This window comes from Sciurus vulgaris, assembly GCF_902686455.1.
Source record: "Sciurus vulgaris genome assembly, chromosome: 6".
In the NCBI taxonomy this organism is placed as follows: domain Eukaryota; kingdom Metazoa; phylum Chordata; class Mammalia; order Rodentia; family Sciuridae; genus Sciurus; species Sciurus vulgaris.
The window spans coordinates 61,047,011-61,065,444 of NC_136466.1; the positions used below are offsets into that span (position 1 = coordinate 61,047,011).

Below are 18,434 nucleotides of genomic sequence, written 5' to 3' on the forward strand. Positions count from 1 at the left end.
AGGGGCCCATATCAGATAGCCTAGGAAGCAGGTGGCCCTGTGTGGGAGTGGCTCACCGTGATTGATATCCTGGTTCCCTAAACAAATGACTTGCCTATCTCACCCCATCCTGTTCATACAAAAGAAGCCCCTCCCAGTCTTGGTCCCCTTTGCCTGTGTGACTATAAAATAAAGGAGAGGTGAGCTACTCCATCTTGTTAGAGACCAGATCTGGTATGACCCGATCCATCACACCCCCTCCCATTCGAAAAGAGTATTGGCTCTTGTGTGTTTATTGATTAAATAAGTTTATTGGTAAATAATTGATTTATTGCCAGCATGCTGTCCTCTGGCAGTTAACCATTCCCTCATCTAACCAGGACGTGCCTGAAACTCCCACACCTCAGTTTCTGTTTCTTCATCTGTACATGAAATCCTGACAGACAGTATATTCTTAGATAATTTATGTCCCCTTTATCTTTCTACTTTCCAGTTGTAGGCTGTTAATTCTAATGTACATGGATTTAAACTTGATTTGCATTCCAGGTACTCTGCCTTTGATTGTACAGAGGATTTCCTCTTCTCTAGTATTTCAGTGTCCTATGTCTGCTGTTCTAACTCAGTCTATGTTAAAGAAACTATAATTGTTTCATTTATTTTATCTTGCAAAAGCATACAAATTTGCAATCTTTTATTTTATCTCAGAACTCCTGTTTCACTACCTCCCTAAATCTTGAACTATATCCACTGAGAATTAAGCAGTCCTCAGAGAAAAATCTTTGGGAAGTAGGGAGGAAATAGTTTGTATACAGAAGTATTATATGAGAACATAAACATTCTGCTTGATATTCTCTAAAATTCCATTGCATTCTTTGCTGTGTGCCCAACTCTTCTCCTCTGAGAATCTTTAGGTATGTACCTCAGATAGAAATTCACATTTGGCAGGGGTGTACTGAGGCCTATATAGCTAAATATTGGTCTGCACATAAATTTCTTCCCACATTTCCTGCCTACTTGACTTCTTCCCCGTAGGGTTCCAATGTTTACTTTTTAAAGTGAGACTTCCCCAGCAGGAGAAACTCTGAATAGAATAGACTACACCTCCAAAAGATGTGCAAACCGGTATGACCAAATTTTTCGCATCATTATGCACAGAGAGTTGAGAGCATTGATACGAGCTAAAACTGAACCTGAGAAATAACACCTGAAGGCATATCTCAGAGTGGTCTCTGAGGAGTCCTCATGGAGGTAGCCCCATCTGGCTCTTATGGAGGCACAGAAAGATCACTTCATGTGTTAGGGACACACAGAAATTTTGTGAGGAGGGAATGATGCTTAGTTATGGAAGCTGCTTGTGGAAAATGAAGAAAACATTTTAAGGGAGATAACATCTGAATTGGAAGCTTAGACATTGAAACATTGAGAAGGAGACAGCCAGGGGAAGATTTGGAGGAAGAGTATTATAGCAAGAAGAAACAGTCAACAGGTTGTGGAACACAGTTGTGCTTGGAAAAGCCTTCCCAGACTCACCTTAGCAACTCTCATCCTCCAGGCATTCTCTATCCCATTCCCTTGTTTTACTTTCTTCTTCCAGTTTTTCACAATATCAAAGTAACTTAATTGCTTTTTGATAAGTGCCCACCTTAGATTCCTATATGTGTTTCTATTAGTTCCCTAATAGAAACTAAATGTCCTAAAGGACTATTAGGACATTTCAAAGAGACCAGAACACAGCCAGAGCTTCAATGTGGCACACGCCAGCCAATCCAGCAGGACTTAAAAGCCAATAGAGAGACAAGACAGGAGAAAAATCAGGCCAAATCCACAGCATGAAGGACAATAGGCATTATATTTGCCATTGATATAAGTGCTTATTGTGTGTTGGGCTGACAAAGTCTGAGATGGGCTGTCAGATGGGTTAGGGAGCTCTGTGGTATCACTGAAAGAACATCAGTGATGTGAATCCTCTGCCTCATTGTGTGATTCTGAAAAGGCACCCCAAAACTGGGTCTAAATTTTCCCATAAGTGCGGGGGCATCCAGAATTCCATCCAGTGCTTGACAAAGATCCTCTGGAGGATGATTGCAAAGGCTCATCCTAAAAGGAATTGCCAGATATTTTGCTCCAGAGCATGGTGTTTTTTCTGCTGTGTTTTTCTGATAATATATTACTCATTTCAGTCTGAACGGATTGCTTAAGAGGATGAGGGGAATACAACAAAAATTCCAGAAAATATTACCTACAATCTGAAAAACAATGGGTCTTTACCACTAACAAAATTAAAAATAATTTTGCAACTGTGCAATGAGTCCCTGAAAGCCTCTGGAGAAAATAGTTATAGATCTGCCTTTGTCTCCAACAGGCTGGTTAAATTCTAATGATGGTGGTGGGGTAAAAGAATAAGGTTTCACAACATTCCTTCCTTCCTACAAAGAATAGGTCACCCCTATAATAAACGTTGGTGCACAATGCCCTGTTCTGGAAAAAAAAAAAAAAAAGAGCTACATAAAGACAATGTAATTTATTCAGTAAAAAAAAAAACTTGGCCACAAGAACCACTGTGACCACTGCCCTCCTGTAGCCCTTAACTCAGCAATTTAGATATTAACCAGATGGACCTAGTAGAGATGGTCACATGAGATTACTTGTCTATCGCTTTAACCGCGAGAGTAATAAGAATAGTCTTAGGTCACATAGTTTAGATATTAAGGAAATAAACATTGTATTAGCTCATTGACATAGTTAGATATTCTTAAAACAGTTGTGATTAGGTAAGGATAATCTGTAAGGTTACTGTTTTCTCATAATCTTTCGGTTCCTTGTTAAAAACAATTTCTGCCTATGCTTTGGAAACTTCTTTAATATTAACCACAAGACTGCCATTATAGCCTGAAGAAAAATGTATATAAACCCAGCTTTCTCCAGAATAAAGTGGGAATGATTGCACCAGAACTAGAGTCTGTGTCTTTCATTCTCCATCCATCACCGACGCTGTCTCCCCGCACCCGGTTTACCTATGTGGAACCCATGGACTCCTGCTAGGGCTGGACCCCAGCACATAAGTTATTTGGGGAGGTTAGACAAGGTGATCTCAAAGAATTTGGCCAGCTCTCACAAGCTGATTTTGTTCTTCCGGATAACACTTCTTTATTATTGTCCTGTCTTTTGTTCTAAGATGGACTTAGATTGAAGTTTTTAAATGCAGAAAAATGAGTGAGGGAAAGAGAAAATTGATCTGAAACAGACCTTAAGAAATTTTGATAGAAACTTAGTAAGTTCCTAAGCAACTTTGCAAGACCATCTCAAAATAAAAAATAAAAAGGGCTGGAGATGTGACTCAGTGGTTAAACACCCCTGGGTTCAATCCCCAATACCAGAAAAAAATCTTGAGGTCATTTATTGCATAACCCAGGACACTCAAAAAGAAAGTTCTGCATATGTGACACATTACTTTTCTCACCTTAACACTCTGGAATAAAAGATATAATTTTTTCCAGTGTCAACTTTGATCAATTAATAGAAACTGTAGAGTTTTCAGTTGATAAGAGTGCTTACTATGTGCTAGAAAGAGTCTAATAATTAAAAAATAAAATAGCACAAAATAAATAGTAAATTAGAACTGAAAATAGAACTACCAAACAATGACTTTTAAAATTTATTGAAATATAGTTGAAATGAATACACAGTTAGAGAATCCCAGCCAGGAAATATAAGCTGATGCTTGCTTACTGATTTTCTGCCTGCATAATCTTGCCATTGTTGGGATGGGGTTATTGAGATCTCTTACTTTTATTATGTTACAGTCTATCTCTCCTTTAAAAATTTCTTAATATTTTCTGTATATATTTATAAATGACAATTTAGTGGTTGTTATTTCCCCTTGAATTGACCCCCTTATTCTTATGCAATGATTATCCTTATGCAATGATTTCCTTTGTCTTTTATTATTATTATTATTATTATTATTATTATTATTATTAGTTTTTTACCCAGAGTCTGTTTTATCTGATATTAATATAGCTACCACTAGTCTCGTGTTTACATTTACCTGGAAATATCTCTTTCCATCTCTTAATTCTCTATCTTTAGGTGTTATCATAAGGTTAAAATGGGTGTCATGCAGGCAGTATATTGTTTGATTTTGTTTTGTTTTATCCCATTCAGACACTCTGTATTTTGATAAGGGAATCTGATTTTTTTGCATTCTAGGTAATTACTGATAGATTAGGACTTACTATTGGCAATTTGTTAACTCTTTACTGATTATAGTTATTTTGTTCCTTTCTTCCAGTCTTGTTATTTTCTTTGTTTTATTTATTGTGTTTTGATAGTGGAATGCTTTGATTCCTTCTCTTTATTTTTGTGTACCTACTAGAGGTTTTACTTTGTGGCTAATGTGAGATTTATGTAAAATATCTTATAGCCATAAATATCTTAATTTAATCAGTTAACACCTTAACTTCATTTGCATATAAAAACTACAAATTTGCCTTCCTTTCTGTCATATTTTATGCTATCAATTTCACATTTTTCATCTATCTATGATGTGTACCTGGTAATTAATTACTTATAGCTATAGTTGTTTTAATACATTTCTTTTAATATTTTATGCTATAATACCTAAGTATAGACAACTTTTGAACATTAGTGTATTCTGACTAGATATGTATACCAGTAAGCTTTTGTACATTCATATGTTTTTTTTTATAATCCTTTTAACTTGAATTCCCTTAAGCATTTCTTATAAACCTGTTCTTGTGATGAACTCACTCAGTTTTTATTTGTCTCAAAATGTCTTAGTAACACCTTTTTACTGAAGGATGGCTTTGCTGGGTATAGTATTCTTGGTTGACAGATTTATTTGTTTTTATCACTTTGAATATGTCATCCCAATACTCCCTTTTGCTTTTAAGGTTTCTGTTGAGAAGCCTGTTAATAGACTCATGGTAGATCCTTTATGTGTAATGGATTTCTTCTCTCTTATTGCTTTTAAGGATCTCTTTTGGTCTTTCACTTTTGACAATTTGATTAATGTGTTTCAAGGTTGGGGTTCTATTTTTTAATTGAAACTGCTGTAAGTCCTTTTAATATTCTTGGATCTGGATATCTATATCCCTCCCAAGATTTGGACAATTTTCTGTTGTTACTTCATAAAATAAGCTTTCTACACTTTCTCTCATCTCTAGTACTCCTATAATTCATCCATCCACACAGTCTATGTTTTCCCACAGGTCCCTATTTTAGTCAACTTTTTCATCACTGTGACCAAAAGACCAAACAAGAACAATTAGAGGTGGAAAACTTTATTTGGCTCATGGTTTCAGAGGTCGCAATCATAAATGGCCAACTCCATAGCTCTGGGCCTAAGGTGACGCAGAACGTCATGGTGGAAGAGTCTAGCAGAGGAAAGAAGCTCAGGACGTAGCAATCAGGAAGCAGAGAGCTCCACTAACCAAAGACAAAATATAAACCCCAAAATCACATCCCCAGTGAACCACCTCCTCCAGCCACACCCTACCTGCCTACAGTTACTAGCCAGTTAACCCCTATCAGTGGATTAATGCATTGATTAGGTTAAGGTTCTTATAACCCGATCATTTCACCTCTGAACATTCTTGTATTGTCTCACACATGAGCTTTTGGGGGACATGTCATATCTAAACCATAACACTCCTTTATGCTTTTTTCACTCTCTTTTGACATTTCTTCTTTCTATTCCTCTAATTGGCTAATTTCATATGTCCTGCCTTTGAACTCATAGTTCTTTCTTTCTGCCGATTAAATATGCTGTTAAAGCTCTTTATTGAGTTTTTAAATTCCATCATTGATTTCTTCAGCTCAAGGATTTCTGTTTGGTTTGTTTTATAGTTTCTATTTGCTTATTAAACTTCTCCTTTTGTTGACACATCATTTGCTAATTTCCTTTAGTATCTATCTGTACTTTTCTACATACTATTACTCTTCTTTAAGATGATCATTTTGAACACTTTTTTAGGCAATTTATATATTTCCATTTCTTTGGAATAGTTCATTGGAGATCACTTACTTTCCTTTGGTAGCATCATGTTTGCCTGATACTTTGTTTTCTGTGTAGCTTTGCATTGGTATCTGTACATTTGAAGGAGCAAACCCCTCTTCTGGTGTTTACAGACTGGTTTTGGCAATTTGAAGTCTTCTCCTGTTTAGTCTCCAGACTGCAGAATTACTGTTGATGGGGTTACATCCAGGACTTGAGGTTGATGCTGATGCTTGGTGTACAGTGGAGACCATAATTACTAGGGGCTCTTGTAGACATGAATTCCATGCGGTTTGGGGATGTACTATACTATCTTCAGGACCTTGATTTGTGGGACCAGTGCTGAGATGAGGCTCCACTTCAAGTTTTGGCAGGTCTGTTACCAGATGCCTTGACAGGTGTGGTTTCTAGGTAGATCCTTTGCCTGGCTGTACTGCCTGTCTGTGGCTGAAAGGAGTCTACAACTAAGACATGGTTATTTCAATGTTCACATCGGAGAATGAGATCTTCAGTCCTATATTCATTCAAGGTCATGGGATAGGTTTGTCTCTTGGTCACTGCTGGGTGAGCAAGATTGCTCAGAAACTTCATTTGAGAAGGACCAGAGGTAATTTAGAGACTTGTAGGTTTCATGACCCACAATGGAATTGAAGTCAACTCTGATCTCAGTCTTCAGGGGAATTGCTGGTTGTACTCTGTTTGGCTCCTTTGACAGACATAACTGTCCTCAATATATGGCTAGGAGAGAGTCTGGGACTGAGATTCGGGGTTCACTGTGGAACAAAGTTTAGCAAACTTGTCACAGAGACTCAGACGGGCATGTCCCCTAGAGAGACCAAACTGGGTAGAACTTCTCCCAGACACACACTGCCTTAAACACAAAGCAAGCAGCAATATTGATGGAGAAGTGGAAGTTTAAACTGAAGTGAGGGATCACATGCTCACAATCAGTCATTTCTTATCTTCTCCATCTTGACCAAATTTTAATCAGGCTCCTCTCCTCTAACAGACCCCTAGGCTTTGGATCACATGAGAATTTAAACACACACTAACACACTAGGCTGCTAGACATCCCACCTCTCCTTAACTGATTATTCTCAAAATCCAACAACTAAAACAACCATTCCTGTTGAAATGCCCTGGTTTTGCCACCTGCACACCTCCACTCTTTCTTCCTCCCCCACAAAGTTCCTGTTAACTCTCTCACTCCTTATAAATCCTTATAAAAAAGCATTTTTGTTTGATTTTGAAATGCTTTCAGAATTTTGAAAATGGAGCATTCTTCCTATTCCAAGTCTTTCAAAATAAAGTCTCTCCTTATCTACGTTCAGATTTTTTATTGGACATGAGAAGTACAATTACTAAATGTAAGCTTTCTGCTTATTTAAGTATGTGCGAAAACTCGTGGCCCATGTGAAAACGAGAAAACTCTAGTCCATTAGAGTTGTTACAGGGTTGGGGCCTTCCGGGAAACCGAGGAAGAGCAAAGACCCCCCACTTCAAACACTGATTCTTGCCATCGAGTCAGAAAGATTTTATACATGTTGCTCAGAGTACCAGGAAGTGAATTTATTGAAGGGATAGGAAAAGGGAAAGGGAACACTCTCAAGGAAGAGATTGGATCCTCTCAGAGAGGAGAGAGACACCATGCCTCTCCTGCACTCCAGTTTTATTGGGAATCTCAGGGAATTTTCCAGTGTCCTGCTCAGGTCCACCTCTTGACTTTTGACTAACAGCAGGATGACATCAGTCCCCACTGCCATGACAACTCTAGATCACCTCGGTTCATGCTGATTGGTTCTGATTCTTAAACATAAATTTTATAGACTTTATGGTTTGAAGGAATTAGCCTCATCTCCCTGAGTTTCAGAATCTGCTCTATGAAAGGGTCACAAAAGTCTCCCCTTTCAGGGTAACTTGGGTTCCTCTTATCAACATTATTTTGGGACTGCATTTTTCCTACAGATAGCAGGTAGTTTGCTGAGGAACATGACATAAACTAACAACTTAAGCCAGGTCAATTGCTTCTTGGAAAAGAAAGCATGCATGGGTCAGCACAGTGGGCCCATTTAATAATTGTTCTCTTAACCTCATGTTCCCACTTGCACCTCTCTGTCCCCTAACAAAATGAATATTTAAAAAGTATAAAAGCCCTATGTAAGGGCTACAGGTGGAGATAATAATTTTAGTATTTTTTTCTTCATTGTTTTGTTTTTTTAATCACATGATTTTTCTAAAATTTTGTTTAAATCCTCAACAGTCCTTCCGTTCATTTTCTTTCCCTATTTTGTAGTGTCTCCTTTCTGTATCGCAATCTCTCTCCAGTCTCCTGCACTCTGTTTCCTTAGCTTCCCATTTCTGTTCCTACATCTCCCATTTTTTTTGCCCACATCTCCCTTTTCTTTACTCCCGGCCCCTTCAGTTGCCTACCTCCTCTTTGCCGGGTTAGTCAGATTGTCTGCTTCTCCTAGTACCAGTTCTTCAGTCTCCTCTTCCCTGACTTTTAAGTTTCCTCTCTCTCTTTCAGTCTTCCCCAAAAAATTATTTTTATAAATAAATGTTTATAATTATAAATTTCACTTGCAATTTCCCCTAGATCAATTCCTTATCATTAGCATTAACATAAATAAAACTTGATGAGACTGCTTATCCCTTCTCCACCCCCAGATTTTGGCCCCAAAAGTGGTATCACCCGGGAGAGGACTGCACCAAACACGTGTGTGTAGAGGCGCTAAAGAAAACATTTTACCATTCCAAATTCTCCTTCTAACAGAGGACCGCACCACCCCACCTCCTTTCTAATCCTCGCTTAAAATCTCTCTGCAAAATTAGCAGCTTATTGGTTCGTATGATAGTTCTTCTCATCCTCCTCTTCCCTTCTCTGCCGTCGTGGTAGAGCCCAGTTCATGGCCAATCCAGTGGGTGTACGGAACCGACCTGACTTTCGTGATGGCGGCTCCCTTGCCAAGAGCATCTGGGAGCAGCCATATTGCCTCCTGAACAAAGCCGCCTGGTACGGAACGGCGCAGGCTCGCGAGCCGGTGAGGCGCTCAGAGACAGGAAGCGGGAGAGTTCGCTACTATGGATGTGACAGCCGTCCGGGTTAAGCCATGATGGGCGTGTCGGGACCTGAAAATGGAGCTGGGGGTCAGAAGAGGAACGTGTGCAATGATGAGTGAGTCGGTGGGATTGATAATGAGAAGGAACGAGTCAGTGAGGTTCTGTGATGGAAGGTTTATGGGACCACCGGGAGGGAGGTGTGTAGGATTGGTGTTGGGTCTGTTTGTGAGTCAGTGATGAACTATCTGATTATCAGTCGGGGAATGACGGGGTGTCTGTGGGGTCAGGAATGGTATGTTGGTTGGCTAACTGGATACAGTGACCTAATCGCTCTGAGGAATCAGTGATGGGTGGGGGGCTGTGGATGGGGGAGTCCCTCTGAGGCGTGTGATTGCTAGGGGTTCCGAGATTTGGAGGAAACAATGATAGCGTCGGATGACTAGTAGTCAGTTGTAATTTACTAAGAAAGGCTTTCCTTTACATTTCCACAGTCATGGCAGCTGTTGATTGGAAGTCGAGCCCTGCTCACATCTTCTCAATCTCCCATTGATCCCCCGTAACCTGATGCCTCTTCTTAGAAACGGTCATTTAGCAAGACTAAACAAACCTGAAGAGAGGCTTGTTATGAAAACTGTAATTTCATCCCTCCTGTTTCATCGAAATCATCTTATATTTTACTCAAGAAACATTTATTGAGCATTTGCTGGGTGTCAGGACATGAATGACTGTCTTGTTTCCTTCCAGATCCGTTTTGATAAAACCTGGGATGTCCTATATAAAACAGTCTCCCTCTCATAGAAGCCCCACTTCTGAACCAATTTAGTCCTGTCCTCATGACTCTTCCTGGGACTGAGAAGTATTTACCAGGTTTGTACCATCCTGCATTGTGGAACATTCCCTTTTACCAGTGGTTCCAACTTATTACCATTTTTATACGCAGACAATAGCACTCTTGAAAATCAGCAATAAAAATTTCAGCAGAAAACGTCTTAAAATGAACATTTTAGTTCATGAATATTGATTTGGCAACAGGGTTTGCTAAGTTTGGGGAAAATATGAGAACTCTCAGTAGATAACTATTCACGATTATTAAATGGAATTGCTGGTTTCCAGAGGGAACAATAAACTCTTAGTAAATCAACTGGACACACACCCTCTCAGCAATCCAATATTAAAAAAAAAAAAAAGTTTGAGTTCTTTGTGATTGTATTAGAAACACAAAAGAAGTAGAAGTTAATAGTTGATACCTTCTCCAAATGGTGTTTGCTGAGAGTTCTGTAGGGTTCAAACAACCTTCTCCCACAGGGTGGACCATTACCCACCTGACTTCAGATGCTGGTGGTTTCCAGAATGCTGAATGTGCTACATTCTGGATCTGGGTTGTGAAAATTTGATTCTGATCACCAGTTTTGCGTTTTCAGGCATTTGCCCTTTTGAAGGACAGCAGAAAATGAAGTCTCAGGTGAGTTGCTTTTTAAACATTTACCACCTTGGTTTTCCATACAGTCAAATGGAAAGTATAAGTAACTAAAATTTAGCTTGGGGAAAAGGTAGGAAGAATAAAGATCAAGACCTAAAAAGAGTGGCTGCATATTATGTAGAAACCTGGCTCAAATAAATTCATGTCAGTTTTTCTGTCCCTTCTTATAGGCATCATTAGTTACTTGATTTCATGATTTGTATTTCCCTAAAGCAGATCAATTTCCTATGGGAAGAAAATGTTCTTGCTGTTTAAAAAAAAAAAAAAAAAAGAAAGAAAGAAAAGAAAAGAAAGAAAGAAAGAAAAAGGAAAAAAATGTTGGGTCTGTCTCTAGGTACACTGTGCTCAACACTCCTTTGGTAAATGCACCAGTACATGTGTCTTAAAATTATCTTTTTTAGAATAGAAGGTATAATTTTTTTAGCCAAACACTTGAACTTTATTCTTTGGAACAGGGGTTGGCAAACTGTCACTCTGGGGCCAAATCCAATTCTCCAACAGTTTTTGCAAAGTTTTATTGAGGCACAGTCATATTTGTTTACATATTATCCATACCTATTTTCAAGCTACAATAGTGGAGTTTGAGTACTTACAACAGACTAGATGGCCTGCAATGCCAAAAAGGTATACTTTTCTAAAAAATTTCGTCAGTGCCTGCCTTAGAGGAGTAAATTGATTATAAAGACTTTCTAAAGTCCAACTTTATCCAGAGGTACAATCTAGATAATATAGGATAGAAACATTTTGAACGATCTTCCAAAATACATATTTTCCTTAAAAAAAAAAAAAAAAAAAGTTCTTATATTATAATTATCTGGCAAAGATTTGGAGGGCAAATCTCCCTGATGCTCTGTGTTCTTTGCTGTGGTTTCCGAATTTGTAGGATTATTCTCCAATTCATGATCGTTTCTTCTCTGCTCTTCTATTTTTAAAAATCTGTATTTTTTTGTCAACATTCACTATGTGCATGTAAACTATATAAGAAAGTAAAATTTAAAAGTAGAGACTATTTAACTTAATGCCCACTTTCTCTGAAATATTGTTTTATTGTTTCTAACCTTGCAAAGCTTTTTTGGTATAACTACAATTAAGACCATATATGTTCTTCATTAAGTACAGAGTAGAGGATGCCTCTTATTTTCCTGTACATTTCTTTTGGAAAAATGATTTTATAGTAAACATTTTGTTCTGCATCCTGGTTTTCAACTTACTGTCCATTATAAAGATTTTAATATACATTTTGTTTATCTGCCCATGTCAGTACACAGAATTCTCCTTTATTATTTTATTAGAGGCATAATATTTCTTCTGGCCTGGTTGCTTGGGACTGTTTCCTTATGTGTAATGATGAAGATTGTAGTCTTCATAGGGCTGTTGTGAGAATTAGTTGAGTAGGAAGCATGCTTGGAACTATTAACAAGGACATCGTTTGTACCCTGTGCTCCCTGTTATTACCTCATCATCATTATGATTGCCAAATCTTGAAATCAGCTTTTACGTGAATAGTCCTTTTGCATCTTTTACAGTAGAACTTAACAACTGAGTTCTGTTGTAAAAGGATGAATTCATTTTTCTTCTTGGATGTCAGTAGCAATGAGTTTTATTGTCCAATATAGTAGCCACCAGTCACATGTGATATTGAGCACCTGAAATTGCTAGTCTCAATTAAAATAGCTTTAAGTGTTAAGTAGGTACTGAAATTGGAAGATATAATTCCAGAAAACTCACAATAGTTTTCAAAGTTAATTATATATTGAAATGATATTTCAGGCAATATACAGGGATAAATATATACCCATAGGCCCTGGGTAGTAGCTCTTGAATCTTCTCAAGAAGATTAAGGCATGGTTCTTTCCTGAGAGCACTGCTGAGAAAAATGGGATGAAGAGATGGGGAAACACAGAAAAGCTCTGTAACAGGGAAGCAGAGAGGGAGGATCCAACAGGTTTGTAAGGAAGCAGGAAAGAGGCTTAAAAGATTACTGAACTCTGGTTATAAAGGAAGTAGGGTGAGGATGGGAAGCAACACCTGTAAAAGTAGCAGGTACAGAGTGATTTTAGGAAAGCTGAGAATTTGAGGAAAACTGAAGTGGAGAGTGCCCCATGGAGATGTTGACTCGGAATGGACTGAAGTGGAAAAAACATGAAAGACTGTGTTTTCCATATCAAGGAGGAGGCAGTCTGCAGTGCAGTAGTAAAGAACCAGGCTAGTGACCCAGACTAAATCTTATAAATTTGAAAATTAATTGATCATATTTCCCACGTATGATCTTTGGCCAGTAGTTTCTTAATGACTGTAATTCTCAGTTTTCTCATATGTACAGTAGAAAAATAAATGGGGTTGGCATCGGCAAACTGCTTGGCAGCTTGGTGGTGTGCACAGGGAATGAGGTGTGGGAGGAGAGAAAGCTTATGACTGAGATGACTGAATTGAGACTAATTCTGCATGCAAGGAGGGAAATCACAGAGGCTTTGAAGAAGGGCAGTGTTGATGTTTGAAACAATACTTCATTTGTTTTCATTCTGAAAGCAACATTTAACGACAATGGAATATTTAGGAAATATCCGGAAAACAGCTTAAAATAACAAATCACTCCATTATTATATTATTTTCCACTGTTAGAAGACAACTGTTGTGAAAATAATGGTGACATAAGTCACATAGTCAATTTTCTCTCCCGACACTGTATATCTATACTTACCCAAGCCATTTATTTTGGCAGCATGTAACTATGTTGCAGTTATCTTTATGAATGTTTTCTGCACATTTCTTGTTGCACCTGTTATTTGAGATTTCTTATTTTTTATTACTATTGCAATTAGTGTATTTCATTATATTGCTAGCTGTTGCATGTCTATAAGAGAGCTGTTAGATTTGGAGGAAGCTAAGATCTTTTTCCCACAAAAATAAGTCAGTTTCCATAACACTGGCATTCTATGATTCTCTAAATGTATTTTTTCTTTTCTATTTTAGTGTTGGTGCTTCAAAAGAACTTCTCTGCCCTTTGATTGTAAATAAAAATTCTCACTTTTTCTGACTTTTATGATCTCTGAGACATCTTAGAGTTTAAATTTTTGTTCCATCACAATTTATTTATTTTCTTTTCCAAGGTGTAAGATATGATGTATTAGTTTTCTGGGGCTGCCGTATTAGAGCACCACAAACTGGTTAACTTAAGCAACATAAATTTATTGTCTTACAGTTTAGAAGCCTTGAAGTACAAAATCAAGTTGTCTTCAGGGTTAGTTCCTTTTGAGAACTATGAAGAAAGAATCTGTTCTAGGTTTCTTTCCTTCACTTTTTAATGGGCATCTTTTTTCTTCATCTTTTCACATCATCTTCCCTCTGTCCTTGCCTGTTCAAATTTCTTCTTTTGATAAGGACATAAGTATCATAAGTATATTGGATTAGGATCCAACCCTAATGACTTCATATAGTTAGTTGTATCTACAATGACTCTGTTTCTAAATAAAGTCACATTCTGAGGTATTAGGGGTTAGGACTTCAACATATTAATTTTTAGGAGATACATTTCAACCCATAACACATAGCTTCAATATCATTTTCTATTGACTGTCCCAGTCATTTCAATAGTATTCATGGAATAATCTATTTTCCTCCCAGTTCTTGAATGCTTTCTTTATAATTTATTAAATTACTGTATGTATCAGATAGGCATTTTATGGTTTACCTTTTCATTTTCCTGATCTGTCTGATTCTTCTTGCTTAAAACAGAATTTTACATTGTTTCTCTCAAAAACTATGAAGAGGGTATAGTTTTGTATAAAATAGTAGAAATGATGCAAATGATTACTTCACATTGAATAGGAATGTACTGTTACAGGGGTTAGTATCATTCAAAGATGTGGCTGTGGATTTCACCCAGGAGGAGTGGCAGCAATTGGATCCTGCTCAGAAGACCCTGTACAGGGATGTGATGCTGGAGAACTACAGCCACCTGGTCTCAATGGGTAAGGATAGCTTCCTTGAATAATCCAGTTGTTTAATCAAGTGCCTTTCTTTATCAGTTGCTGTGTTTAGGTGGTTCCTGACATTTATAATGACTTTCATGACCTTCATATGTTTGCAAATGGAGGTTATCACTTTGTTGAGGGCTAAATGGACAACTTCATCATATACTATCTGAAATTGTACCTTCTCTTCTTCCTTCATTGAAGTCAATCCAGTTCCTTCATGATTTCCATTTAATAGGATATCCAGTTTCCAAACCAGAGGTCATCTCAAAGTTGGAACAAGGAGAAGATCCATGGATCATAAAGAGAGACATACCAAATTGGATCTATCCTGTTGGAAATCATGCACATGAGAGAAAAGGGAAGTGAAATATCAGTTCATTTTGGTTTTTATTTGTGTGATGCCTGAGGCTTATATGTTATTCTTACTGAAATCTTTTCTTTGTCCCTATGCTGACAATTTAATGTTCATTCAATCAATAATTATAGGCATTTAATATGCATTCAAGAAATAATTAAAAGTAATTGTGAGCCTTTCAGTGGAAAGCTATTTCTTTTTTAATCACTCCCCCATATTCATAATGATGTGTGTGGCTATTTGTGTGTGGGTGTGTGTGTGTAAATTATATAATTATGCCTTTTATGATATGAAAGATCTCTAAAGGCAATAGAAAGCCTTTTCAAGTACTTTAAGTACTTTAGGAGTACTTCCAAGCACTTTAAGAGGTAAGACTTCTAGGTACATGAATGCACAATTAAACATCAATCCAGCTACTATATTTAAAAGATCAGAGAAAAATTAGAGTCTAAATAGATGTGGCAGAATTTGAAAAGGCATTTTTCAAGCATGCAGCTATAACTGCTCTGAATAACATAAGTGCTGAGGAATTTGAAGGAGGTGAATGAAGGGAAACTGGAGGAGAGAGCATATGAACAGAACCTTGGAACTAATAAGATGTGACTTTTCTGGGAGAACTTTGCTAGTTTCACTTGATGTTTATAGAAGGTATTTTATCAGGAGCAGTTAAATTCAGGTGCATATTCTTGGTGTGAATCTGATACTGAATCTATAGCAGGATCTTGGGTTTCTCTTTATTTGTTTTAGTTGTTAATTAGGAAGACAGACTGAGAAGAGTTAAAGTATATTAACTTAATAAGACACCTTGTTTCTTTGGAGTAGTAGCAGAAGAATAGTTAATTTATAAATAGCAAATGGTTGATAAGAAAAGCATACAAAAAGTGAAAAGGATTTCTATTCAGAAAGCAGGGAAATGGGAATATCCTGGAAGAATAATTCAAGGTCAAAGTGGTAAAAAAAAAAAAACCTAGTCTTCTTTAACTAGTTTTTATGTGAATACTTTCTCTTCAACACCCAAGCATAATGTGCTAGACTGTCTTCTGAGATGCCAGACTATGAACTCATAGTGTGAGTTCATCAACTACGTTGGATCATCCATTTGTTTGGCTATTTTACTCTTTTAATTGTTCCTTGTGACTTTTTGATTTTATCTTTCCTTCTTTTAGGCATGAAGAATGACCTTCATAACTCCCAATCATGTATTTTGGAGACTATTTCCTTCCATAATAAGATTCTGAAAGGAATCACAAAAGATGGATCATTTTATTCCATATTAAAAGTCTGTCAAGGAGATAGCCAGTTACAGAGATGTCAGAAAAATCAAGACAAACTTTTTAGGCAAGTCACATTTGTCACAAGCAAAATAGCAACTGCAGCATCAGATCATAAATATAATACATTTGGAAAAGTATTTGAAGGGTACATAGAACAAGATACATCAGAACAAAAACTCTGTAAATATAATACATTTAAAAAGAACTTAAGACCAAATATTGGCCTACCTAATTTTAATAAGGGTAATTCAGGAAAAGACCTTGATGAGGGTTTGGGTTATGGAAAATCATCCAGTAACAGTGTGTCCAGTTCTGATCTTGAGAGAATTCACAGTGGGGTAATACTCTGTGATAATGATCAATGCAAAAACATTTTCAGCAAGAAACAATCCCTTATCCAATATCAGAATGTTGAAACTAAGGAGAAAACCTGTGTTTGTATTACATGTGGAAAAGCATTTGCTAAGAAGTCACAGCTTATTGTACATCAAAGAATTCATACTGGAAAGAAACCATATGATTGTGGTGCATGTGGAAAGGCCTTCAGTGAAAAGTTTCATCTCATTGTACACCAGAGAACTCACACTGGGGAGAAACCTTATGAATGTTCTGAATGTGGGAAAGCCTTCTCTCAGAAATCATCCCTCATTATACATCAGAGAGTTCACACTGGGGAAAAACCATATGAGTGCAGTGAATGTGGGAAAGCCTTCTCCCAGAAATCGCCCCTTATTATACATCAGAGAATTCACACTGGAGAGAAGCCTTATAAATGTAGAGAATGTGGAAAGGCCTTTTCCCAGAAGTCACAACTTATTATACATCATAGAGCTCATACTGGAGAGAAGCCATATGAGTGTACAGAATGTGGAAAAGCCTTCTGTGAGAAGTCCCACCTCATTATACATAAAAGAATTCACACTGGTGAGAAACCCTACAAGTGTGCTCAGTGTGAGGAAGCCTTCAGCAGAAAGACAGAGCTCATTACACATCAGTTAATTCATACTGGGGAGAAACCTTATGAATGTACCGAATGTGGGAAGACTTTCTCCCGGAAGTCACAGCTCATCATCCACCAGAGAACACATACTGGAGAGAAACCCTATAAATGCAGTGAATGTGGTAAAGCCTTCTGTCAGAAATCACATCTCATTGGACACCAGAGAATTCACACTGGAGAAAAGCCTTATGTGTGCACTGAATGTGGGAAAGCCTTCTCTCAGAAGTCCCATCTCCCAGGACATCAGAGAATTCATACAGGAGAGAAACCTTATATGTGTGTTGAATGTGGAAAGGCCTTTTCCCAGAAGTCAGACCTCGTTTTACATCAGAGAATCCATACTGGGGAAAGACCCTATCAATGTGCTATATGTGGGAAAGCCTTCATTCAGAAGTCACAACTCACTGTACATCAGAGAATTCATATAGACATAAAATCTTAATGAACTTAACACAGAAAAGCCTTCAATATTAGTTCAAGCCTTAATAATAATTAGAAACCTGATTAACTTGATGAATATGGGACAACATCTTTATAGCATCTTTATAGGTAAAATTTTCCGAGGGAATAAATGTTTCTAGTATGGTGATGCCTTTTTCAACAAAGATAATCATATATATGAAGGCATTTTTAATATGGTATGAAAAACCTTTGAAGTTATGAACTCATTGATCAGTAGAATAAAGCATGTATACAGAATAGCATCAATTTACATATTCCTTATTATACCACATATTGTAGTCAGACATTGAAATTATTAATATCTGGTTGACATGATTATGACCATACAGTAATTCTTAATAAAAGAAATGGAAGAAAGCTTGAGTAAAAAAGAACACAAACATCAACTCCTAGAAAACTGTATTATAATAAAGACTTAAGCCCTAAAGCCACATGTAACTGTCCTGTACAAAAGTGCAAAGGTAGGTTGAATTGATTCAGTAGTGGTGATATGGATGCATTTTCTATCTCAGGCATATAATTTGAACTGCATCTCATCTCTGAAAGGACACTGGGTCTTGGATTTTGATAAGTTCTTCCCTTTACTCTCCTGCAGCTGGGAAGTTAGTTTGGTGGAAGACTTTTGTACTGAAGCCAGACAGTCTTGGGTTTTAGTTTTGGCTCAGCTGCTCACAGGTTGTGTGACTTCAGACAAGCTTACTTCACTTGTCTAGATATTTTTATTATCAGTAAATAAAAGTACAATGTAGAATACATTTTCAGTTAATATTTGGTTTTTGTTTTTTCTATTCCCACATAACAGAATCCTAAGATGACTGTGCAACTTCACAT

At 37.2% G+C, this 18,434-nt stretch overlaps 1 protein-coding gene across 2 annotated transcripts; it reads left to right on the forward strand.

Annotated features, from left to right (window-relative positions):
* Positions 1-8,999: 8,999 nt before the first annotated feature.
* ZNF300 (zinc finger protein 300) lies at positions 9,000-17,681 on the forward strand. Of its 2 annotated transcripts, none has more exons than XM_079145983.1 (6): positions 9,000-9,170; positions 9,800-9,922; positions 10,477-10,517; positions 14,422-14,506; positions 14,748-14,868; positions 16,032-17,681. In XM_079145983.1, exons 2-6 carry the CDS (start codon positions 9,889-9,891, stop codon positions 17,581-17,583), a joined length of 1,833 nt encoding a protein of 610 aa, XP_079002109.1. In that variant the 5' UTR covers positions 9,000-9,170; positions 9,800-9,888; the 3' UTR covers positions 17,584-17,681. The 2 variants fall into 2 exon arrangements, with proteins under 2 accessions (XP_079002109.1, XP_079002108.1); XM_079145982.1 differs by having other exon boundaries at positions 9,002-9,170; positions 14,380-14,506.
* The last annotated feature ends 753 nt before the right edge of the window (positions 17,682-18,434 follow it).

Coding starts and splice junctions, on each gene's coding strand:
- ZNF300 (XM_079145982.1), top strand. CDS start 9,889: ATGACTCTTCCTGGGACTGAGAAGTATTTACCAG. Junction 9,923..10,476: donor GACTGAGAAGTATTTACCAG/GTTTGTACCATC, acceptor TTGCGTTTTCAG/GCATTTGCCCTTTTGAAGGA. Junction 14,507..14,747: donor CAGCCACCTGGTCTCAATGG/GTAAGGATAGCT, acceptor TCCATTTAATAG/GATATCCAGTTTCCAAACCA.